This window comes from Oncorhynchus masou, chromosome 9 (genome assembly GCF_036934945.1).
Source record: "Oncorhynchus masou masou isolate Uvic2021 chromosome 9, UVic_Omas_1.1, whole genome shotgun sequence".
Taxonomy (NCBI): domain Eukaryota; kingdom Metazoa; phylum Chordata; class Actinopteri; order Salmoniformes; family Salmonidae; genus Oncorhynchus; species Oncorhynchus masou.
In genome coordinates this window covers 65,592,662-65,618,883 of record NC_088220.1, presented here as the reverse complement: position 1 = coordinate 65,618,883, position 26,222 = coordinate 65,592,662, and the positions used below count along the sequence as shown (strand labels likewise).

Sequence of the window (26,222 nt, the reverse complement as noted above, 5' to 3'; positions counted from 1 at the left end):
TGACACATTTTGAAATTTAACCCTAGAACAAAGTCACATCTGATTGATATTGATCTTTGAATTCTGTAATTATTATTTATAAGATATTTGTGTTTTTCTCTGTATGGCGACCCATTTTCAGAAGAAAATGTGATTTTTAACTGCCATAGTTCACGGAAAATACTGTTTGCTAAAGAAAATGTTGGCAGGAAGCCGAACCTAGAATGTGTAAAACGTTACAATTGCATTAAAATGCAATCTGCAACATAGGATTTCAGGTGGCAGACTTATGGGACCTTTGAGCGAATGCTTCACTAAATAATTAACTAGCATTTCCAGGTTTTTTTTATTGATTGAAAACTCTGAATACTAGTGTAGTGAGGTAATATTTATTCTTACATATTTAGTGGATTTCCATGTATTATTGCCCACCTATGATATCTTAGTAGAGGCTTTCCTTGAATGCTACTGTTTTTTAACTGGTGGTAAATGACACTGTAGCTAAACAACAAAAAATGACGATTGAGTGAGACCTACACTTTGAGTGCCTTCCACCCCTCAAACAAAATGTGAAATGTACAAGATAGCAAAGTTATTTTAATGATATTCAGCATCATTATTGCCCACATAAGCCTTCTATTTCAGGAATTATCTTCACACATTTGAACATTTGAAAATCTGAGATTTATGACCAAACACCTGTTTTTAATATTTTTTTTAACTTGACCATTTGGACTACTTGATCATTTCTAATTATAATCTGTTACGCCCACATAGTCATACAGTACATGCTCTGCAGGACAATAGAAGACATACAAGAGAGCAATATACCTGAGGCGCATATAATCCTCCCCTTTTGTCTGTGTACCTACATCCTTTCCCCTCACACCCACCTCCTACCTTTCTGAATCCCAGGCATTGCCAGGTTAGCGTAAAAGGTCATGCTCTTTTTCCACCCCTTTACAAGTATAGTGTAGGGCTGCTGGTTTGTACAGTATGAGAGCTCAGGGGTCTTACCTCATCTGTTTTTGATTGATCTCAGCTATCTGGGCAGCGTTGTTGTGAGACGGTCCCCTACGCCGCAATAGGTAAGGGTCGGACCCATGTCGGAGAGGGGAGGCGTCAGCAGGGAAGGGCTCTAATCACTCTCTCCTTTAAAGGGGAATCGTTGACTTTGGGTTGAGCCTCTTTACTGGATTCAAGTTTGCTAGCTCTAATGCTAACTGCTAACATACAGGTTACATTTCCTACAGTTCTTTGGCACAACATGCCTGCTGTCGAGCACAGTGATTAGGCTGGTGAGCAATATTAGGAGCTGTTTTGGACTGTGAAGCAGTATTTGAAATACAGGCACGGTTTCCCTGCACTCAAAAAAGCCTTGAATCAATAGAGGACCCAGATTACTGATAGACTGGAGTATTCCCCTTTAAAGTTTTGTTCCATGTGCAAAATGCCATGCATGCCTTCTCTAAATATCTCTCTTTTGACTCAAACGTATAACAATAATTCTCAAGACTAAATTCTTCGTCACATTCGTCGTCTTAAGTGCTTTCGTTTCTGTCATGTGACTGTTTTTAATGGCCATTTCCTCTTCCTGTCATGTGACTGTTCTTTAACGGCCATTTCCTCTTCCTGCCATCTCCTCCCGTCAGCATGGTGAAGCCTCTGTACACAGTGTTCATGTTGATGAAAGTGTGCTGTACAGTGTTCATGTTTTTTGGAAATGTACTGTAGCGAACTCACTGTGGCCCCTGCACACAGTATTTGTGATTATGAATATCTACTATTTATCTAACGAGGAATGCTTTAATTATCATATTTGTCTCCCCTCTCTGCTAATGGCTCTCAATCTCTCTCTCTCTACAGTGATGATGGACAACACCTCTAAACCTTTGTGTTCCTACAGTATGCCTTTTGAAACAATATGTTTTGGCAGAATCACTTGACTTTAGATATCGTCAAGTTAGGTTTTGAAGCAGGTGTATTCAATCCATTAAATGGCAACAAACATTTAATCTCATGAACCTGAACGTAAATGTTTGGTGTTGATGAGGTTATTTTGGGTCTTAGTATCATTACTTGCATCTTTCTATGGACTGCAAAACAAGAGTATTCATTATGAGGTAAAAGTATTTTTCAAAACAGATACCTTTCTGTGTAAAGCTCATCAACGTCCTTCAATTTAACATGGATTTACAATTAGCCAATGATAGATACTGCTCATCTTTAACACATTAAAATATATTCAGTATTGGGGTGATTTTGATTGATATGTCATTCATTAAATGAAAATAATCCACATACTGTAGCTCTATCAAAAGATGAGAATCCTCTTTGTTGCCCCACTCAACAAAACAGACAAGCCATGGATTCTCAATGTAGAGCAAGAGGAGCAACTCAGTAACTATAGAAACGGAAGCCTTTCTTATGTAAACTGTAATTACAAATACAGTATAGAGATTATTTTCATTTTATGGGTATCTGAAGGTGACACATATTCTTTCATAATATTTTTGAGAATTAACACAGTTCGTCCCATAGTACTTTATTAATTCCACACAATCTAAAGCCAATGAATTTCTCAACAAATCATCAGTTTATTTATGGTTCAATATTACAGAGCCTTTCGGAATCAATGTCCTCCTGACTCCCCATCTGACTAATCACTGAGAGGATAGCGCTCCCCAGTGGTGAGTTAAAGTAAAGCATGCGTGTTGTGCCTGTCTTCTCCTTTTCTAGGGAACCTCTAGGTGCGTCTTGTGATCCTGCCGGGTCTGAGAGCTTACAAACACTGCTACACCACTGTATTACCAAAGCCAAGAGAGTGGCTGCCAACACCAATAACAACTCCACTTCCAGGAGAACAGGTCAGTCTCTGAACTAAAGAATAGGCCACAGGCCGACACACAACTGTTAGAAGTACCAATAAGAATAACAGTTAGTGAGTTCATTGTAGCATTGTCCTAAATCCGTTTGTGCTGTAAAGCCAAATCCAATCATTGTCATGCCTATGTATACTTGTTGGCTTTACAGCACTTAGACAAGTCAGGGGCCATACGAAATGCTTCTGTGTTGTATCCTCAATAACACCACCTCTCCCACACTAGGTGTGTCTCCCTCTCAGACCCAGCAGCAATCCCAGACTACCCCGGCTCACAGAGAAGATCTCTACCTGCACAGGAAGAGGAAAAGGCAGAACAGGAAGAGGCCGTATCTCTTTTTGTCCTCCCTCCTGCGCCGCAGCAGACGCTCTGAGGAGGACCAGGCGGCCATCCTGGCCAGTACAGACTCAGACGGGCCCAACTACGGGACCCTACACTGACCACTGACCAGTATGTCCACTGCTGTCACTCACAGACAGCCCACGCCATGGGACGTGACTACATTGACCCACCAACCTAGATCTCCCTATAACTCCCATACACTGATGATGATAATCATATGATTAATTCCATTTAGCCTTTGGTAGTGGATAACCTGTCTCTAGCATTTTTCTAATAATTTAGAAACAAAATAAAGATGTTTTCCATGTCTCCCTGAGGATAATGTAGTGAGGGTCACCAGATAAAACATCTGTAATGTAAAAAAGAATCTCTTCTATTGTAGGAAAGTGCATTGATCTAAATAATTCACAACACCTTAAAAGTCACTGGTCAGGAGGAGTCTATCTGAGGTGTTACAGTGACGCCGTGGACTATAAAACCTAGTGCGTTTCCTTAAACAAGGACCTCAGTCTACCTTTCCTACAATTCAAATAGTGTCAGTATCTAACACAGGGTTCTTATCACAAAATATACCTCAGAGTAAGGGTAGAATTGCTGTAATTCTAGTGGTATATACTGTACGTATTTTACATTATTTTTCAAATGAAATAAATGGTGTATATAGTATCATACACTTCCCATATGAAATGGATGCTATGGCCTGAAATCTGATTTTGATCCGCATTTAATATCGATCCCAATCTGCATATTTTGCTTAATCCCAAAATAATATTATCATCCAATACAAGGCGTGATATGATATTGGTACATTTCAAACCACTAAAAGACATATCCTCACTCTCTTGCATGTTGGCTCAAAGCCTTTAACCATGTGATCACATCCAGTAAAGTTGAGCCTATGGTCTTCTTGCTAAGACATACAGTAACCTTGTGTTCAAAAGAGGCCAAATATACACTTGATAGGGTGAGGACAGAAAAGGGGTGAGGAAATGTGATGTCTATACAGTGTTTTTCATTAATATGGAGGAAACCTCGAGTCACATGTGGAATATGGCACATCTCTAGGTGCCTTGTTTGCCTTTTCTCTCTTGTTTTTGAAAAGCGAATTAACTGCCTTTTCCTTCGCCTTCACGCATTCTCTCTCTCTCTCTGTTGGGACTCATTATAAACTCCAGTCTGACCTGGTGCAGACTCAACTTTTTCTGCCAAGGACACCTAGCTGTGAGGAAGTGGTACTGAAGGTGCATTACTCTGATTCTTTTATTAAAAAATATCTTGACTGTGTATATTCTACTAATAGAACAGACCTATAATAACAATTAGTGATTATGATAAGTGTTATTAATTTCAGGTTTCAAATTGTGGTAATGTTATAACAGAGATTTAAAAAAAAAAATCACAATTAAATCAACATTTAATTGTAAATGGTACAGAAGTAGTTATTATGCAGAAAGTGAAACTTGCCATTGATGTTCATATTTCAAAACAACTGTAATACTTAATACTGTATTGAAAGATCTGATTGCTGTTGATTTATTATGCGATTTTAACCAATGGGCTTGTTAGATGACAAGTGACAACATTTGTGTTACAATAACTAAGGTGAAACTCAAGGTGGGGTGGCTGTCTCGACTCTCGACTGTTTATCTCTAACAACGGTATAATATTACCTGCTAGCTATTTCTCTGTATGTTTATTCATTTTAACACTAACCGATAATGAATGTATGTTTTGCTGTACAGGAAATGAATGTCCTGATGTCACAGTACAATGGATGACCTTTCACATGTGGTGGTATTAAGTTTAGGTTTAATTGGCTAGTTGGCACAATAGATTGATTTGATGTATCTCAAGGTGCTAGCTGGTTAGCCAAGGAAGAATGCTTTCCTTTACACTGATGGTTACTGTTAGCATTTTCTTCTCACCCTGTAGACTAGGCCGCCATTGAAAACTAGGCCGTCATTGAAAATAAGAATTTGTTCTTAACTGACTTGCCCAGTTAAATAAAGGTAAAATAAATAAATAAAAGACGACCTATTAGAGAGCTTGATGCTTAAACACTGACAAGATGAATCACTGGAAGACATTGATGTTTTATAAACCCATTTGTCTGACTTGGAGTCACTTTTATCTCTACTGATAGCAATTCAGGAGTTGAACTAGCCATAACAACTCTCTGAATGTATGTTAATTAATACCCTCTCTGCTTACTATAGAATACAATTCAGTGATCAAATCATCAACTTTATCTGCCCTCTTCACTCACTTTCCAACATATTTTCTTTTGAATTAGTGAAATAGTTGTTTGAAATTGATGCATCAACATGCATATTCTAAGAATTGGTTATATGTAAGATATGAGGAAAATCTATATTTATAATGTATACATGGTGTGTACTGTATTTGTAAAGATGAAACTAAACAGAAAGATTTTCTGTCCATGTCAATTATGCTTGAGGACAAAACTCTAGATGCAGATTTAAAGCAAATTATATTAGATGTGATGAAAGTATTTGCTTTAAGGTATGAAGTGGACAATATTTATAAAACATCTTAAGGTGCCTCTTTTGTCATATTTTCGGAGACATTGTTTTACATTTATGGAAAAGTAAATGTTAGCACAGAACAAATGTGTTATTGTCATTTGGGTCTGTTGGCTGCACAAGTTCAGTAGTATTTCTTCTGTTGTATAGTATGTGAATGAATACCAATTTGAAAAGCTTTAGAAGCATCAATGTGTTGTCGCTGGACTAAACCTTACCTGGAACAGAAAACAACTTTTCTTTTCTCACGAGCACACAGGTAGATTCACTTATGATCACTTGCCTTCAGATGTCCCAAGTATGAGAAACAAAAGAGAGGCCACATTTTTCATTGAGCCACAAACAATTACATAGTTATGGGGTACTGTATGTGCTGCAACCGAAGTCGTGTTTACATTAGCTAGAGATGACGTACGTGATACTAGGACGTAGTTGCTTTCAACATTATGACTTGGTGCTATGTTTAACTCTGTGGTGCTGTAGATCAGAGGCCTAATCTCTTGAAGTCCTCTGTGTTTTACTAACTCAACTAGTTCCATCGTTGTAGGTCCTATTAGTAAACTAGTGTGATTGGCAATGAGCAAATTGTATTGATTGTGGAATCAGATAGTGGCAATAGATAGTGTGGTGACATTCAAAAAATACATCAAAGAGTAATGTAGCAATGGAACAATAGTTAGTTTCCGTCTCTGTTCCAGCCTCTGTCTGTGCTTCCAGGGTACCCTCTCCAAAGTGTTGTACTTGTGTTGAAGGGGAGATATAATATCCAGATTAGATGGGGAAACCTACTTGGTGTGAAGTTATTGATCAGTACTTTGGATCCGTATTAAATATGTAACAGCAGACAGGGGAGGGAATCTGAGCCTGTGGTCAGGGCATGAGAAGATCGTTCTACACTACACACTTCCTACAGGTCAAAACTATTTTTGATTGACAGCACTGTTTTCAAGCACACTACTGCAGGGGCATAACCTTCTTATGTGATATCTCTCCACTGTTGTTGCAAAGTCTCCTATTGGGGGACAGTATTGTACAGTATAGCCAATAAGAGTATTCATCAAACAGCGTTTGTATTTAAGCTGATTCTTCTCGAATGTTTTGGTAAAGCTGATTCTTCTCGTATGTTTTGGTAAAGGTATTTCTGACACATTCTCCATGTAGAATTTTACTAATGTATGTAGTCTTCCGGGCTCTTTTGCTTAAAAAAAACCATATAGTATGTAAGAGGGCTACTTTGGAGGTACAGATGTAGGATCTTAATTTGAGCCAGTTTGCTACTGCAGGAAAATAAACCAGCAAGAGAAAATGTGAATTATTATTACGATTATATTTAATGGACATTTTTTAGGGGTTGCAAAAATGTTCTTAAAGAGAAAATAAAGTCTGAAATATCAAAGTGGAAATTACAAACTTCAGAAGCCTTTTTAAACCTCAAATACACTACAAGTCTGAAATATCCTGCATTGAAGGAAAGTTCTCCTGCAACAGGGCGATCAAATTAAGATCCTGTTCTGTTAGATCGACTTTTGTTTTGTGTTTTTCTGCCCTAATGCTTTTAGTGCAGGAGCTGGTATGATTATACTTAGAGCCAATTTGATTTAACTATATTTATCTTGCATGTAGAGACAATACAAAAAAGCCTATTCAGCAATCAGTCATAAACTTTCAACCTGGTTGTGATCAGACAGAAAATGGAATATGTAAAATTTTCTATGTTCTCTGTTTTTCCATGTGTACCATCACTGAGGAAATAGAATGTATTATTACAGTACAATAAGCGCTACATCGTTGACTGTTTTAACTAATGCTCCTCATCCTCAAGCCAGTAGTGGTTAAAGGAAGAATATGTAGTCATGTCATAGCATATTTCATCATTTTAGCCGTGTGCGTGCTGTATATCACACCTTTACATTCTATATTTTATGTTGACGTCTTCTGCGCATAATCTGTTTCAATATGCCTTTTTAACTGAAACAATTGATTGATATCAGACTGTTCATATGTAAATATTCCGAAGCAAAAACATAAAATACCTTTTACTTTTTGTCTGTTTTAGAATGATAACCTGCTGATAATTTGGAGCTTCATCATTCAGTTCTTTTGGATTGACATCAGGAATTATTTTCCACTTAACTTTTATGTGAGCAATTAACTCATCTACTGTATGGTGCTGTACCAAAGCCTTATGTAAAATACTAGTCGGTGTTGATTTTCTCTTTTGCCACTGTTGTCCAGGAAATTCAATATTGCCTGGGATCACATGTTACTCACTTCATGTTCAACTGCCATGGAACGTTGTTCTTCAGAATAAACCCTGATACCACCAGTGGCTTCTAGATGATAGGTGACAGAAGCTTGTGACCTGTGGCATAGGCTCAAGACAAAGTGACATAGGTTTATTAAAAAAGGCATTGGCACATTTTTTGTAACATTGGCTCATGAGCGGTTTGACATAGACATACAGCATATTCTATGATGATCCATGGCATGCCAATAATAAGTGGAAAGCAGCATTGCGTTCATGTCCATCATATGTCCATTTCCAACGCTTAGTCCAATGTAATATTTTCCTCTCAAATTTTTGTATTTTGATATAATAAAAATCTAAAACGTGCTTATGTATGTGTTTGCGTTATTTTTGGATTAACAAAACTAAAATGGATTTTCTGTCTGACCTTCTGTCTGAACTGCAGAGGTGTAGTTTCAACTACTGGACACAGGGGTGTGAGTGTAAGAGAGCCAGACACCATGACTGGGTGCTAGATAATTTATCAGGTTAGGAATAAGTATTTATTTTGAGTATTTATATATATATTATCGTGAGGCTATCTAGTCGGATGTATACAGTTCATACAATTGGTATATAGTAAGTTATAGAAAAGTCTGACCATAATCAAATCAAATTTATTTATATAGCCCTTCGTACATCAGCTGATATCTCAAAGTGCTGTACAGAAACCCAGCCTAAAACCCCAAACAGCAAGCAATGCAGGTGTAGAAGCACGGTGGTTAGGAAAAACTCCCTAGAAAGGCCAAAACCTAGGAAGAAACCTAGAGAGGAACCAGGCTATGTGGAATGGCCAGTCCTCTTCTGGCTGTGCCGGGTGGCGATTATAACAGAACATGGCCAAGATGTTCAAATGTTCATAAATGACCAGCATGGTTGAATAATAATAAGGTAGAACAGTTGAAACTGGAGCAGCAGCACGGCCAGGTGGACTGGGGACAGCAAGAAGTCATCATGTCAGGTAGTCCTGGGGCATGGTCCTAGGGCTGAGGTCCTCCGAGAGAGAGAAAAAAGAGAATTAGAGAGAGCATATGTGGGGTGGCCAGTCCTCTTCCGGCTGTGCCGGGTGGAGATTATAACAGAACATGGCCAAGATGTTCAAATGTTCATAAATGACCAGCATGGTCGAATAATAATAAGGTAGAACAGTTGAAACTGGAGCAGCAGCACGGCCAGGTGGACTGGGGACAGCAAGGAGTCAACATGTCAGGTAGTCCTGGGGCATGGTCCTAGGGCTCAGGTCCTCTGAGAGAGAGAAGGAGAGAATTAGAGAACGCTCACTTAGATTCACACAGGACACCGAATTGGACAGGAGAAGTACTCCAGATATAACAAACTGACCCCAGCCCCCCGACACATAAACTACTGCAGCATAAATACTGGAGGCTGAGACAGGAGGGGTCAGTACATACAAGGTACTGTACGCCTATATCAAATTAAGATTATGTTAAATTGAAATCACTTCCACAAATTGCTAAATGGGATTATTTCCATTTATAGTATATAACAAAGTATTTTTCAATTACTGTGTGAAGGTCAGTCATTACTGGAAGGTCAGTCATGAGTCTAGTGTTAAGATAACTCCTCCACCCAATGACCAAACTGTGGAGAGGTACCGGCAGTGAATGATTGGCCTTTGCATTAATGTTCAAATTCCTTTCTGGCTTTGCAAATAATTATCCCTTTGAGTCTGCTTATACGCAGATATTAGGAACACCTTCTTGCTTAAAAATATATTTTTCATCGGCCTCCTCCCTTTCATCTACACTGATTGAAGTGGATTTAACAATAAGGAATCATAGCATTCACCTGGATTCACCTGGTCAGTCTATTTCATGGAAAGAGCATATGTTTTTAAGGCAATTTAAATTAAGCAAAAGATGTTTGGTCTATTAGGCCTTATTGTTGGTAATAGGTACACACAGATGATGTCATTGGTATATCACCTGTGTTCGGTGTGTTTCTTTATTTTACAAGTTAAGTTGAGAATGTATGTTTGTAAATGTATTATATAGACTTTATAGACATCATTGACTTTAAGTTCATATACAATGCATTCAGAAAGTATTCAGACCCCTTGACTTTTTCCACATTTTGTTATGTTACAGCCTTATTCTAAAATAGATTAATCTACACACAATACCCCATAATGAGAAAGCAAAAACAGTTTTTTCAAAATGTGTGCAAATTTATTACATATAAAAAACTGAAATATCATATTTACCATTTACTCAGTACTTTGTTGAAGCACCTATGACAGTGATCACAGCCTAAAGTCTTCTTGGGTATGATGCTACAAGCTTGGCACACCTGTATTTGGGGAGTTTTTCCCATTCTTCTCTGCAGATCAATCAATCAGTCACATTTATTTATAAACCCCTTTTTACATCAGCAGATGTCACAAAGTGCTATACAGAAACCCAGCCCAAAACCCCAAACCTCAAGCAATGCAGATGTAGAAGCATGGTGGCTAGAAAAAACTCCCCAGTGAGGCTGGAACCTACGAAGAAACCTAGAGAGGAACCACGCTCTGAGGGGTGGCCAGTCCTCTTCTGGCTGTGCCATCACGTCTGACTCAAGCGACGCACGCCTCCTAGGGACGGCATGGAAGAGCACTAGTAAGCCAGTGACTCAGCCCCGGTAATAGGGTCAGAAGCAGAGAATCCCAGTGGAGAGGGGAGCCGACTAGGAATAGACAGCAATACCGGTTCGTCGCTCCAGGGCATTGCCATTCACCTTCACACCCCTGGGCCAGTCTACACTCAATCATAGGACCTACTGAAGAGATGAGTCTTCATTAAAGACTTAAAGGTCGACACCGAGTCTGCATCTCTCACATGGGTAGGCAGACCATTCCACAAAAATGTAACTCTATAGGAGAAAGCCCTGCCTCCAGCTGTTTGCTTAGAAACTAGGGACAATACGGAGGCCTGAGTCTTGTGACTGTAGCGTATGTGTAGGTATGTACAGCGGTACCAAATTGGAGAGAAAGGTAGGAGCAAGCCCATGTAATGCTTTGTAGATTCACAGTAAAACCTTGAAATCAACCCGAGCCTTAACAGGAAGCCAGTGTAGAGAGGCTAGTACTGGAGTAATATGATCAAATGCTTTGGTTCTTGTCAAGATTGTAGCAGCCATGTTTAGCACTAACTAAAGTTTATTTAGTCCTTTATACGGGTAGCCGGAGAGTAGAGATTTGCAGTAGTCTATTCTAGAAGTGACAAATGCACAGATTCGATTTTCTGCATGATTTTTGGACAAAACATTTATGATTTTTGCAAGGTTACAAAGATGGAAAAAGGCTGTCCTTGAAATATTCTTGATATGTTCGTCAAAAGAGAGCAGGGTCCAGAGTCCAGGTGTCACGGTCTGACCATCATTCAGGTGTGTTTTCCTTGTTTTAGTGTTGGTCAGGATGTGAGCTGGGTGGACATTCTATGTTGTGTGTCTGGGTTGTCTATTTGTATGTTTGGCCTGATATGGTTCTCAATCAGAGGCAGGTGTTAGTCATTGTCTCTGATTGGGAACCATATTTAAGTAGCCTGTTTTGTGTTGGGTTTTGTGGGTGATTGTTCCTGTCTCTGTGTTTGTTGCACCAGATAGGGCTGTTTCGGTTTTTTCACATTTCTTGTTTTGTTCATCTTTATTAAAGATGTTTACAAGTAACCACACTGCGTTTTGTTCCGCCTCTCTTTCCCCAGAAGAAAACCGTTACAGAATCACCCACCAAACAAGGACCAAGCGGCGTGGTAAACAGAGGCAGCAGCAACAGCAGCAGCAGGAGAAGCGACAGGTGCAGCAGGAGCAACAGCAGCAGCAGCAAAAGCAGCAGCAGGAGAAGCAACAGAGGCAGCAGCAAAAGCAGCAGCAGCAGTGGGAGAGGCTGCACTATTTGGAAGAATGGACTTGGGAGGAGATCCTTGACAGGAAAGGACCCTGGGCAGAGCCAGGGGAATATCGCCGAGCTGGAGGCAGCGAAAGCAGAGAGGTGGCATTATGAGGAGCTAGCACGGCAGAGCGGCTGGAAGCCCGAGAGGCACCCCCAAAAATTTCTTGGGGGGAGGCACAGGGAGAGTGTGGCAGAGTCAGGAGCCAGACCTGAGCCAACTCCCCCTGTTTATTACCGTAAGGAGCCATGGATGTTATCGGAGCTATCGGCGAAGCTGAGGGCTGAGTCTGAGAGGGTCGAGGAGTTATTGGACAGAATGGAGGAGAGTGAACGGAAGGGAGATGAGGAGACACTCGAGGAGGTGTTAATAGAATTGGGAGAGTGTGAAGAGAGAGAGCAGTTGATTTGGCGTAGTATGCAAGGCATTCGCCCTGAGGTGTGTGTCCCCAGCCCGGTACCACCAGTGCCGGCACCCCGCACCAGGCTGTCTCTCCGTCCCATCAACACAGGTGCTCCCACCTGTCCGGCGCTACCAGAGATTCCGCCTCTCAGTCCAGAGGCGCCAGCGCTCCTCAGTCCAGAGGCGCCAGCGCTCCTCAGTCCAGAGGCGCCAGCGCTCCTCAGTCCAGAGGCGCCAGCGCTCCTCAGTCCAGAGGCGCCAGAGCCCCTCGGTCCAGCACTGCCAGAGCCTTCTTCTCCAGCGCCGCCTGAGCTACCCGTCTGCCCAGCGCCGCCTGAACTACCCGTCTGCCCAGCGCCGCCAGTCAGCCAGGAGCCGCCAGTCAGCCAGGAGCCGCCAGGAGCCGCCAGTCAGCCAGGAGCCGCCAGTCAGCCAGGAGCCGCCAGTGCCGCCAGGAGCCGCCAGTGCCGCCAGTCAGCCAGGAGCCGCCAGTCTGCCAGGACCAGTTAGATCCGCCAGTCAGCCAGGATCTGCCAGAACTGCCAGTCAGCCAGGATCTGCCAGGATCCGCCAGTCTGCCAGGATCCGCCAGTCTGCCAGGAGCCGCCAGTCTGCCAGGATCCGCCAGAACTGCCAGTCTGCCAGGATCCGCCAGTCTGCCAGGATCCGCCAGTCCGCCAGGATCTTCCAGATCCGCCAGTCAGCCAGGACCTGCCAGTCAGCCAGGATCTGCCGGAGCCGCCAGTCAGCCAGGATCTGCCGGAGCCGCCAGTCAGCCAGGATCTGCCGGAGCCGCCAGTCAGCCAGGATCTGCCGGAGCCGCCAGGATCTGCCGGAACCGCCAGTCAGCCAGGATCTGCCGGAACCGCCAGTTAGCCAGGATCTGCCGGAACCGCCAGCCAGGATCTGCTAGATTCATCAACCTGCCTGAGCTTCCTCTTAGTCCGGAGCTGCCCCTCAGTCCGGAGCTGCCCCTCAGTCCGGAGCTGCCCCTCAGTCCAGTGGGGCCCGTTGTTAGGGTTCCTAGGCCAAGGTTAGCGGCGAGGGTCGCCACTCAAGGGACGCTAAGGAGGGGGACTAAGACAATTATGGAGTGGGGTCCACGTCCAGCGCCAGAGCCGCCACCGCGGACAGATGCCCACCCGGGGGTGTTCTACTGTCACGTTCTGACCATCATTCGGGTGTGTTTTCCTTGTTTTAGTGTTGGTCAGGACGTGAGCTGGGTGGGCACTCTATGTTGTGTGTCTGGTTTGTCTATTTCTATGTTTGGCCTGATATGGTTCTCAATCAGAGGCAGGTGTTAGTCATTGTCTCTGATTGGGAACCATATTTAGGTAGCCTGTTTTGTGTTGGGTTTTGTGGGTGATTGTTCCTGTCTCTGTGTTTGTTGCAACAGATAGGGCTGTTTCGTTTTTTTCACATTTCTTGTTTTGTAGATTGTTCATTGTTCATCTTTATTAAAGATGTTTACAAGTAACCACGCTGCGTTTTGGTCCGCCTCTTTCCCCAGAAGAAAACCGTTACACCAGGTCCTTCACAGTTTTATTTGAGATGACTACAACCATCAGGATGAATTGTCAGATCCAACAGCAGATCTCTTTCTTTCTTGGGACCTAGAACTAGCATATCTGTTTTAATTAAAAGTTGTTTTTTTAATTGCCAACATCCACTTCCTTATCTCTGAAACACAGGCTTCCATAATAGGCAGTTTTGGGGCTTCATCATGTTTAAACAAAATGTACACGTGTATGTCGTCCAGCACTAAGGTCTAGGAGCTCGAGGACAGAATTTGGTGCTACGGTGGGGTATAAAACCAGAGTGAAGCATTTCAAATACATTTTTCTTCAGGAAGCCAGTAAGATGCTGCACAACAGCTTTTTCTATTTTTGGGAGATTTGATATAGGCCAATAGTTTTTTACTTTTTCCGGTACAAGGTTGGGCTTTTTCAAGAGTGGCTTTATTACTACCACTTTAGTGAGTTTGGTACATATCCGGTGGATAGGGAGCCATCTATTATGTTCAACATAGGAGGGACAAACACAGGAAGTAGCTCTTTCAGCAGTTTAGTTGGAATAGGAGCTTGAATATGCAGCTTGAAGGTTTAGAGGCTATTTTCATTCTTCGAAAAAGTTCATGAATTCATCACTGCTAAAGTGAAAGCCATCCGCTCTTGGGGAATGCTGCTGTTTCCTTAGCTTTGCAACAGTATCAAAAATAGATTTTGGATTATTCATTCTCCTCAACTGGATTACAACAATAGGATGATCACGCAGCAGTGAGGGGTCTTCGATATTGTACGGTACTGTCTTTCCAAGCTTGTCGCAAGACTTCCAGTTTGGTGTAGCACAATTTCTGTTCCAATTTTCTAGAAGCTTGCTTCAGGGGTATGGGATCATCTCAAGCTCTATCAGGTTAGATGGGGAACGCTCAGGACCTCAGACTGGGGTGAATGTTCACCTTCCTACAGGACAACGACCCTAAGTACACAGCCAAGACAACGCAGGAGTGGCTTCGGTAGTGGCCCAGCCAGAGCCCGGACTTGAACACGATCGAACATCTCTGGAGAGACATGAAAATAGCTGCGCAGCGATGCTCCCCATCCAACTTGACAGAGCTTGAGAGGATCTGCAGAGAAGAATAGGGGAAACTCCCCAAATATAGGTGTGCCAAGCTTGTAGCATCATACCCAAGAATCGCTGCCAAAGGTACTTCAACAAAGAATATCTAGTTTTTTTTATACATTTGCAAAAACTTCACTTTGCTGTAATGTAACAAAATGTGGAAAAAAGGAAGGGGTCTGAATACTTTTTGAATGTACTGTACATGTAGTTTATTCATACTGACATATAAAATCAGTACTTTCAAATAAGCAATTTCCAAGATTTTACTGAGTTGCAGTTCCTATAAGGAAATAAGTCAATGGAAATAAATAAATTTGGCACTAATCTATGGATTTCACATGACAGGGCAGGGTGGCAGACATGGGTGGTCCTGGGAGGGCATAGGCCCACCCACTTGGGAGACTGGCCCACACACCGGGAAGCAAGACCTAGCCATGTAGAATGAGTTCTTCCCCACAAAAGGGCTTTATTACGGTCAGAACTACTCCTCAGTTTCATCAGCTGTCCACATGGCTGGTCTCAGATGATCTTGTAGGGGAAGAAGCTGGATGTGGAGGTCTTGAGCTGACATGGTTACACGTGGTCTGCTGTTGTGAGGCCGGTTGGAGGTGGCTTATGGTAGAGAAATTGTCACGCCCTGACCTTAGAGAGCCTTTTTATGTCTCTAATTGGGTTGATCAGGGTGTGATTTGGGGTGGGCATTCTATGTTTTGTTTTTCTATGATTTTGTATTTCTATGTTTTGGCCGGGTATGGTTCTCAATCAGGGACAGCTGTCTATCGTTGTCTCTGATTGGGAACCATACTTAGGTAGCCCTTTCCCTCCTTTCTTTGTGGGAAGTTAACTTTGTTTGTGGCACTTAGCCCTTAAGCTTCATGGTTGTTTTTGTATTGTTTATTGTCGGCGTAATCCTAATAAAAAGGAATATGTACGCTCACCACGCTGCACTTTAGTCTACTTCAGTCAACAGCCGTGACAGAAATGGACATTCAATTCTCTGGCAACAGCTCTGGTGGACCTTCCTGCATTCAGCATGCCAATTGCATGTACCCACAAAACTTCTGTGACATTGTGCTGTGTGACAAAAAGGCACATTTTAGAGTGGCCTTTTATTGCCCCCAGCACAAAGTGCACCTGTGTAATGATCATGCTGTTTAATCAGTTTCTTGATATGCCACACCTGTCAGGTGAATGGATTACAAACACTTTAAACACAACAACTACATGTTGTGTTTATATTGTTGTTCAGTATAACAGAAGCAGTAATATGCATAGTAATAATGGACTGTATTTACAAATATGAAGTGGTTAATGGCACTCAGTAGAATTAAGCAATAAGGCCCGATGGGTTGTAGTATATGGCCAATATACCATGGCTAAGTGCTGTTCTTAAGCACGACGCTACTGGGAGTGCCTGGAAACAGCCCTTAGCCATGGTATATTGGCAAGACACCACAAACACCCCAGGTGCCTTATTGCTATTATGAACTGGTTACCAATGTAATTAGAGCAGGACAAATAAATGTTTTGTCATACCCATGGTATACGGTATAATATACCACGGCCTTCAGCCAATCAACATTCAGGGCTCGACCCAACCAGTTTATAATGAATTGTATATATAGTAGAACAGCAGTGTTGATGATTAGTTGATTATTTGAATCAGCTGTGTAGTGTTAGGGCAAAAACCAAAACGTGCAACCCTTGGGGTCCCCAGGTCTTTGAAAACAATGCCCCCCCCCCAAGCCTAGCTAACTTTAGCCACCTAGCTAACGTTAGCATTAGCCACTTAGCTAACATTAGCCACAACAAATTGGAATTGTTAACATATAGTTGAGTACATTTTTAAAATTCGTAACATATTGTACGAATTTGAATTCGTAACATATCATAGAAATTGTAAATCGTTACATATCAAACAAAATGGATGATGGACATTCACAATTTAATACATACCATACATACCATACCATACCATAGGAAATGTAACATGTCATATTTATTGGAGTGTCCCGGATGAACATTTACTATGTTATGTCTAACCCTGAATCCAGGTTGCAACATGGGTGTGTGTGCACATAACCTACAATATATACAACTGCAATCCACTGTTGAAATAGTTGACAAGGCTCCTTTTTGTATGCCAATAGCAAACATCTTTCATCTCATAAATCACCCATGACATAGTACACATAGATTTGTTTCTTTGTTAGGAGTGGAAGAGCGATTGAAACCGGTTTTCTGATGTACAAGGACAGTTGAGGGCACTAGGACTAGAGCAATTTCAGGAATCATTTATTTACCTTGCTGGCGCGTACGCGCCCAGCCGAGTTGTGCGCGTTCGCAGCGTTGGGTGCAGAAAATACGAGGCTACGGGTTCTATCTCGCTGTCTCTTCTGTAGGACATGTTCACTGACGAATCCCATATTTGTTTTATTCTCACTGAAGCAGTGCGATCTGGCCTTCGTAGTGGGATGCTGAAAAATACAAGTCATTGCTGTCGAAAACCTCAACAGTAGTAAAGTGCGCGGCACACTGCGGCTAAGAGGATATAGAGAAGAGACCCTTGGTGTGGTGGTTTGTCCTGCGGTTACAGGTATGTTTAAAAGACCATCTCCAAGTGTTACCATCGTCGTCATTCTTGTGCTTTGTATTGAACTCGGTTTTAGGTGAGCGAGAAAGATAGGATGTGAATGAATGTTGTGGCTTTTGAAGGTTATGACATATGTCTTGTGTATGGAATGACAACATGTTGACTACATAGAGATCCTGTTAACTTACTAGAGGAGCTGTGTCATAAACCCTCAATTCCATTATGGGAGAAAATGGCAGCCATCTTGGTCAGGGAGAAATCTAAAACCAGTCTTGATTGGAATTAATGGCATAGAGGAGTAGGTGATACATTCCCAGCTTTTCCTTAAGAAGGAAAATAAAAGTAAGATGTTGTGTATCAGAAATTGTGTAGTAGATTTATAGTCAACCTAGAATATTGTCATATAATTATAAATACAGGGTCTTTCCATTTCATTTCAGCAAGCCATGACACCCACCATCTCACATTGTTCTGAAATTGTTTCTGTAATTTATTAAGATAATTGATTGCACCTAAATTTGCCATTTTAATTTATAGGATTCATATATTATATGGTAAAAAATAGTGGACCAAACGTTTTTTTAAACAATAACCACATTTCCATCCACAGTTTCTATGTGAGTAAAGTCATACCGTATAAAACCCCCCCAGCTGTAATCAATTTGATAAATGCAGACAGATAATTTGTTTGTTCAACATGGTGAAATATTTGTCGAAAACTGGGATATGCTTAACACCCTGGCAGTCCTACAATCTAAGCTAGATGCCCTCAATCTCACACAAATGATCATGGAACCGACCAGGTACAACCCTAAATCCGTAAACACGGGCACCCTCATAGATATCATCCTGACCAACCTGCCTTCTAAATACACCTCTGCTGTCTACTAGGATCTCAGCGATCACAGCCTCGTTGCCTTCGTCCGTAATGTGTCCGTGGTCAAACGACCACCCCTCATCACTGTTAAACGCTCCATAAAACACTAAAGCGAACAGGCCTTTCTAATCGACCTGGTCCGGGTATCCTTGAAGGATATTGACCTAATTCGGTCAGTAGAGGATGCCTGGTTATTCTTTAAAAGTACTTTCCTCACCATCTTAAATAAGCATGCCCATTCAATTTTGACCTGATTGCCCTTGACCAGCACAAAAACATCAAGTGGCATACCGCATTAGCAACAAATAGCCCCGCGACATGCAACTTTTCAGGGACGTTAGGAACCAATATACACAGGCAGTTAGGAAAGCATAGGCTAGCTTTTTCAAACAAATTTGCACCCTGTAGCATAAACTCCAAAAAGTTCTGGGACATTGTAAAGTCCATGGAGAATAAGAGCACCTCCTCCCAGCTGCCCACTGCACTGAGGTTAGGAAACACTGTCACCACCGATAAAACTACGATAATCGAGAATTTCAATAAGTATTCTTCTACGGCTGGCCATGCTTTCCACCTGGCTACCACTACCCCAGTCAACAGTTCTGCATCCCCCGCAGCAACTTGCTCAAGCCCCCCCCATTTCTCTTTCACCCAAATCCAGATAGCTGATGTTCTGAAAGAGCTGCAAAATCTGGACCCCAACAAATCAGCTGGGCTAGACAATCTGGACCCTCTCTTTCTAAAATTATCTGCCCCAATTGTTGTAACCCCTATTACTAGCCTGTTAAACCTCTCTTTCATATCGTCTGAGATCCCTAAAGATTGGAAAGCTGCCGCGGTCATCCCCCTCTTCAAATGGGGAGACACCTAGACCCAAACTGTTAGACCTATATCTATCCTACCCTGCCTTTCTAAAGTCTTCGAAAGCCAAGTTTACAAACAGATCACCGATCATTTGAAATCCCACCGTACCTTCTCCGCTATGCATTCTGGTTTCCGAGCTGGTCATGGGTGCAATGTGTCTACAGCTTTTTGACGTAGTTTCACGCCTTTATGTTGAAGAATGAGCGTAAGCGACTACATTGCGTAAGTGTCCGGCTGAGGGCTCTCAGAGTAATTCGTGCGTAATAGACAGAGGTAGCTATTTTTCCTCCCGGGCTTACTGAAAATACAGCTGTCCTGGTGGATATATTATCGAATAGATATTTGAAAAACACCTTGAGGATTGATTATAAACAACGTTTGTCATGTTTCTGTCGATATTATGGAGCTAATTTGGAATATTTTTCGCCGTTGTCGTGACCGCAATTTCCGGATGAATTCTCTAGCTAGGCATAATGCTATGCTAGGCTATCGATAAACTTACACAAATGCTTGTCTTGCTTTTGCTGTAAAGCACAATTTCAAAATCTGAGATGACAGGGTGATTAACAAAAGGCTAAGCTGTGTTTCACTATATTTCATGAATATGAATATTTTCTAGAAAATATTTTCTGTCTGTTGCGTTATGCTAATTACTGTAGTTGATGACAACGCTCCCGGATCCGGGTAGTTACAAGAAGTTTTAATTAACATCACTACTCTGGACGGTTCTGACTTAGAATATGTGGACAACTACAAGTACCTAGGTGTCTGGTTAGATTGTAAACTCTCCTTCCAGACTCATTAACCATCTCCATTCCAAAATTAAATCTAGAATCGTGTTCCTATTTCGCAAACAAAGCCTCCTTCACTCATGCTGCCAAACATACCCTCGTAAAACGGACTATCCTACCGATCCTTGACTTCGGCGATGTCATTTACAAAATAACCTCCAACACTTTACTCAGCAAATTGTATGCAGTCTACCACAGTGCCATCTGTTTTGTCACCAATGCCCCTTATACGACCCGCTGCTCTGACAGCTGATGCTTAAAGTTAGTGAGGGAAATATGTTTCCAGCTTCAGTGACTCTTGCAATTCGTTCCAGTCATTGGCAGCAGAGAACTGGAAGGAAAGGCGGCCAAAGGAATGAGTTGCCTTTGGGGGTGACCAGTGAAATATACCTGCTGGAGCACGTGCTATGATTAGGTGCTGCTATGGTGACCAGTGAGCTGAGATAAGGCGGAGCTTTACCTAGCAAAGACTTGTAGATGACCTGGAACCAGTGGTTTTGGCGACGAATATGAAGCGAGGGCCAGCCAACGAGAGCATACAGGTCGCTGCGGGTAGTATATGGGTAGTGGGTAGTATATGCACCTGTACATAGCCCATCTGTAAATAGCCCACCCAACTACCTAATTTCCTTTATTTGTTTTTTATTTGTTGCTCCTTTGTAACCCAGTATCTCTATTTGCACATTCATCTTCTGCTCATCACTCCAGTGTTTAATTGCTAAATTGTAATTATTTCGACACTATGGCCTATTTATTGCCTTACCTCCCTAATTTTACTTCATTTGCACACTGTATATAGACATTATATTGTCTTATTGACTGTACGTTTGTTTATTCCATGTGTAACTCTGTTTGTGTCGCACTGCTTTGCTTTATCTTGTCCAGGTCGCAGTTGTAAATGAGAACTTGTTCTCAACTGGCCTATCTGGTTGAAATGGTATAAAATGGTATAATTGGAAACTCCTTTATGTGCAGATATTGATATACAGTGCAAAGTATATAGACCCCTTGACGTTTTCCACATTTTGTTACGTTACAGCCTTATTCTAAAATGGATTCAATAAAACATTTCCCTCATCAATCTAAACACAATACTCCATAATGTCAAATCAAAAACAAGTTTATAGAAATGTTTGCAAATGTATATAAAAAAACAAACCGTATTTACATAAGTATTCAGACACTTTGCTATGAGACTTGAAATTGAACTCCGGTGCATCCTGTTTCAATTGATCATCCTTGAGATGTTTCTACAACTTGGAGTCCACCTGTGGTAAATTAAATTGATTGGACATGATTTGAAAAGACACATCTGTCTATATAAGGTTCCACAGTTGACAGAGCATGTCAGAGCATAAAAACAAACCATGAGGTCCAAAGAATTGTCCTTAGAGCTCCAAGACAGGATTGTGTCGAGGCTCAGATCTGGGGAAGGGTAATAAAATCATTCTTAAATGGAAGAAGTTTGGAACCACCAAGACTCATCCTAGAGCTGGCCGCCCGGCCAAACTGAGCAATCGGGAGAGAAGGGTCAGTGAGGTGACCAAGAACCCGATGGTCACTTTGACAGAGCTCAAGAGTTCTTCTATGGAGATGGGAGAACTTTCCAGAAGGACAACAATCTCTGAGGCACTTCACCAATCAGGCCTTTATGGTAGAGTGGCCAGATGGAAGGCACTCCTCAGTAAAAGGTACATGACAGCCCGCAAAATTTGCCAAAAGATACCTGAAGGACTCTGAGAATGAGAAACAAGATTCTCTGGTCTGATTGAACTCTTTGAACTCGTCTGGAGGAAACCTGGCACCATCCCTACGGTGAAGCGTGGTGGCAGCATCATGCTGTGGGGATGTTTTTCAGCGGCAGGGACTGGGAAACTAGTCAGGATCGAGGGAAAGATGAACGGAGCAAAGTACATAGATCCTTGATGAAAACCTGCTCCAGAGTGCTCAGGACCTCAGACTGGGGTGAAGGTTCACCTTCCAACAGGACAACGACCCTAAGCACACAGTCAAGGCAACGCAGGAGTGGCTTCGGGACAAGTCTCAATGTCCAGAGCCCGGACTTGAACACAATCGAATATCTCTGGAAAGACCTGAAAATAGCTGTGCAGCGACGCTCCGCATCCAACCTGACAGCACTTGAGAGGATCTGCAGAGAATAATGGGAGAAATCCCCAAATACAGGTGTTCGTCATATCCGAGAGGACTCGAGGCTGTAATAGCTGCCGAAGGTGCTTCAGCAAAGCACTGAGTAAAGGATCTGAATACTTATGTAAATGTGATATTTCAGTTTTTTTCTAAACCTGTTTTTGCATGTCCAGTCAATATAATGTCCAGTCAATATAATTGACCACAGGTGGACTCCAAGTTGTAGAAACAGGATGCACCTGAGCTCAATTTCGAGTGTCATAGCAATGGGTCTGAATACCTATGTAAAAATTTGCACACATTTCTAAAACCCTGTTTTCGCTTTGTCATTATGAGGTATTGTGTGTAGACTGAGTAAAACAATTTAATACATTTTGAATAAGGCTGTAACGTAACAAAATGTGGAAAAGGGGATGGAGTCGGAGTATTTTCCAAATTCAATGTAATAACTAGTGATGCACCTATATGACATTTTTTGGCTGATACCGATCTCCAATATTATCCTTGCCAAAAAAAACAGTACTTTATAAGTGGCCTTTTTAAGCATTATAGTATAGTTAAAACACACACATGGACTTAGCGGTCTAAGGCACTGCATCTCAGTGCAAGGGTCGTCACTACAGTTTCTGGTTCAAATCCAGGCTGCATCACATCCGGACATGATTGTGAGTCCCATAGGGCGGCACACAATTGTAAATAAGAATTTGTTCTTAACTGACTTGTCTCATTAAATAAAGGTTACACACACACACACCACACTGACCAAAAGGTTATTTTTTGGAATTTAATGTTCCCATTACCAGTAAAACATAATCAAAAAAATTATTTCACTTACTTGCTGTGCTGTTTCGTTGTTCATTTGTTCAGTCGCTTCATTCTCAACCAGAATTTCTATGGAACGCCGTTTGGATCTTTGAGTGTCCAAAAAGATACACGCCAAATAACGCTTTTTGACGTATCAAATAACGCTATTTGAACAATCAGGACCTGAATATGACTGCACTTCACATAATAATTTAACGAGTTCATTACATTTTTACGTAGTTATTACATTTACACTTGTATTTCATATGTCACAATGGTTCATCGATACATATGCTATTGTAACAGTATAACTTTAGACCATCCCCTTGCCCATACCCGGGCGCAAATCAGGGACCCTCTGCACACAACAACAGTCACCCACGAAGCATCGTTACCCATCGCTCCACAAAAGCCGCGGCCCTTGCAGAGCAAGGGGAACCACTACTTCAAGGTCTCAGAGCAAGTGACGTCAGCGATTGAAACGCTATTTAGTGCGCACTATTCCACCGCTAACTAAGCTAGCTGTTTCACATCCGTTACACTATGATGCTGGTAAAGTTATCTTGCACACCTACAGTGCCGGTCATAAAAAGCTAGCCAGTTCATGGATGCAAACAATGTTCTTCCCCAAAAGCATAGCAAAACGACAGTCTGTTTCAGTAGCTATTGTTAGCTAACTATATAGCTCGGTGACAACATCTAAAATAACCCTAATTTACAAGACAGTTCTTATTTGATGATTGGTTGTTGGTCCCATCTATATGAAGTTAGCCTTCAAAATACAAGTATGGCATAATTCTACTCTTTGTATTAATTTGCATCACTGTCAATTACCTACTTTTATTTTGAAGCCAAACTGCAAATTCCATTATTGTGCCTAATCCTAATCCTTACATTATTGTGCCTAATCCACAACACGGTCCGGTCTCGCCTCACTAGCCAGATGGCTAGCTGGCTGCTAGGGAAATTCCAGTAGGCGAACAACAAGTGGCAACCTAGCTAATACTTACTCACAAGGATTCCTAAATCATTGCTAAGAATAATGAAAATGACTGCAGTTTCTACTGGTCATTGTTTTCTGGCTGGTTGTGTTGGTGCTAGCTAGGTACCAAGCTAAAGCTAGCTACCCCAGAAGTTGCGGTCGAACATATGATGCTTTATTACCAATGCGGTATTGCAAACACATCGTTTGTGGCAGGTGTTTGCTTGTTTGTAGACTTTTTTTGTACAGCTTTGACAGTGCTACTGTATCTTTTTTGACACGCAAAGACCCAAACGGCGTTCCAAAGTATGGTATGTATTGTATCTTTGTCATGTACAGTGGGGCAAAAAGTATTTAGTCAGCCACCAATTGTGCAAGTTCTCCCACTTAAAATGATGAGAGAGGCCTGTAATTTTCATCATAGGTACACTTCAACTATGACAGACAAAATGAGGGGAAAAAATCCAGAAAATCACATTGTAGGATTTTTAATGAATTTATTTGCAAATTATGGTGGAAAATAAGTATTTGGTCACCCACAAACAAGCAAGATTTCTGGCTCTCACAGACCTGTAACTTCTTCTTTAAGAGTCTCCTCTGTCCTCCACTCGTTACCTGTATTAATGGCACCTGTTTGAACTTGTTATCAGTATAAAAGACACCTGTCCACAACCTCAAACAGTCACACTCCAAACTCCACTATGGCCAAGACCAAAGAGCTGTCAAAGGACACCAGAAACAAAATTGTAGACCTGCACCAGGCTGGGAAGACTGAATCTGCAATAGGTACGCAGCTTGGTTTGAAGAAATCAACTGTGGGAGCAATTATTAGGAAATGGAAGACATACAAGACCACTGATAATCTCCCTCGATCTGGGGCTCCACGCAAGATCTCACCCCGTGGGGTCAAAATAATCACAAGAACGGTGAGCAAAAATCCCAGAACCACATGGGGGGACCTAGTGAATGACCTGCAGAGAGCTGGGACCAAAGTAACAAAGCCTACCATCAGTAACACACTACGCCGCCAGGGACTCTAATCCTGCAGTGCCAGATGTGTCCCCCTGCTTAAGCCAGTACATGTCCAGGCCCGTCTGAAGTTTGCTAGAGAGTATTTGGATGATCCAGAAGAAGATTGGGAGAATGTCATATGGTCAGATGAAACCAACATATAACTTTTTGTTAAAAACTCAACTCGTCGTGTTTGGAGGACAAAGAATGCTGAGTTGCATCCAAAGAACACCATACCTATTGTGAAGCATGGGGGTGGAAACATAATACTTTGGGGCTGTTTTTCTGTAAAGGGACCAGGACAACTGATCTGGGTAAAGGAAAGAATGAATGGGGCCATGTATTGTGAGATTTTGAGTGAAAACCTCCTTCCATCAGCAAGGGCATTGAAGATGAAACGTGGCTGGGTCTTTCAGCATGACAATGATCCCAAACACACCGCCCGGGCAGTGAAGGATTTGCTTCGTAAGAAGCATTTCAAGGTCCTGGAGTGGCCTAGCCAGTCTCCAGATCTCAACCCCATAGAAAATCTTTGGAGGTAGTTGAAAGTCCGTGTTGCCCAGCAACAGCCCCAAAACATCACTGCTCTAGAGGAGATCTGCATGGAGGAATGGGCCAAAATACCAGCAACAGTGTGTGAAAACCTTGTGAAGACTTACAGAAAACGTTTGACCTCTGTCATTGCCAACAAAGGGTATATAACAAAGTATTGAGAAACTTTTGTTATTGACCAAATACTTTTTTTCCACCATAATTTGCAAATAAATTCTTTAAAAATCCTACAATGTGATTTTCTGGAATATTTTTTTCTCATTTTGTCTGTCATAGTTGAAGTGTACCTATGATGAAAATTACAGGCCTCATCTTTTTAAGTGAGAGAACTTGCACAGTTGGTGGCTGACTAAATACTTTTTTGCCCCACTGTATGTCGTGAAGCTAATAGCAGTGACGCTATTACTATGTAACTTCGGTAGGGCAACATCTGAAAAATAGCGCACTTAGTAGTGTGTGCCGGCGCTCGACCAGTCGACGAAAGCCAACATCGCCCACGACAGAGTACGGTTGATATTCAAGGGCAATGAATCCAATTATCTTGGCTTTAATGGATTTCGCCTTTGAGTTGTCTCGCTAAAATGTTCTTACTCTTTCAAATGACTGCTCGACATGTTGACTGCTCGATCCACACAGCAGACATTGTGGGATTGGTT

The 26,222-nt window shown here is 41.9% G+C and overlaps 2 protein-coding genes across 6 annotated transcripts in view; both read left to right on the top strand.

Moving 5' to 3' along the window:
- Positions 1-8,360, top strand: part of LOC135546488 (protein turtle homolog B-like) — a 73,209-nt gene extending 64,849 nt beyond the window's left edge. For 2 of the 4 annotated variants that reach the window (XM_064974955.1, XM_064974954.1), the window contains 2 exons: positions 2,719-2,846; positions 3,087-8,360. In XM_064974955.1, coding sequence (XP_064831027.1) covers positions 2,719-2,846; positions 3,087-3,301 — 343 coding nt within the window. In that variant the 3' untranslated portion in view covers positions 3,302-8,360. Of the gene's footprint in view, positions 1-1,021; positions 1,068-1,845; positions 2,688-2,718; positions 2,847-3,086 lie in introns of those variants that run through there. The other 2 variants (XM_064974956.1, XM_064974957.1) reach the window with 2 other exon arrangements.
- Positions 8,361-17,300: 8,940 nt separating this feature from the next.
- Positions 17,301-26,222, top strand: part of LOC135546479 (rho GTPase-activating protein 32-like) — a 46,571-nt gene continuing 37,649 nt past the window's right edge. The window contains exon 1 of one of the 2 annotated variants that reach the window (XM_064974923.1): positions 17,301-17,540. The gene's annotated coding sequence lies outside the window, so the exon portion shown is untranslated. The remainder of the gene's footprint in view (positions 17,541-26,222) is intronic. The other variant, XM_064974925.1, reaches the window with a different exon arrangement.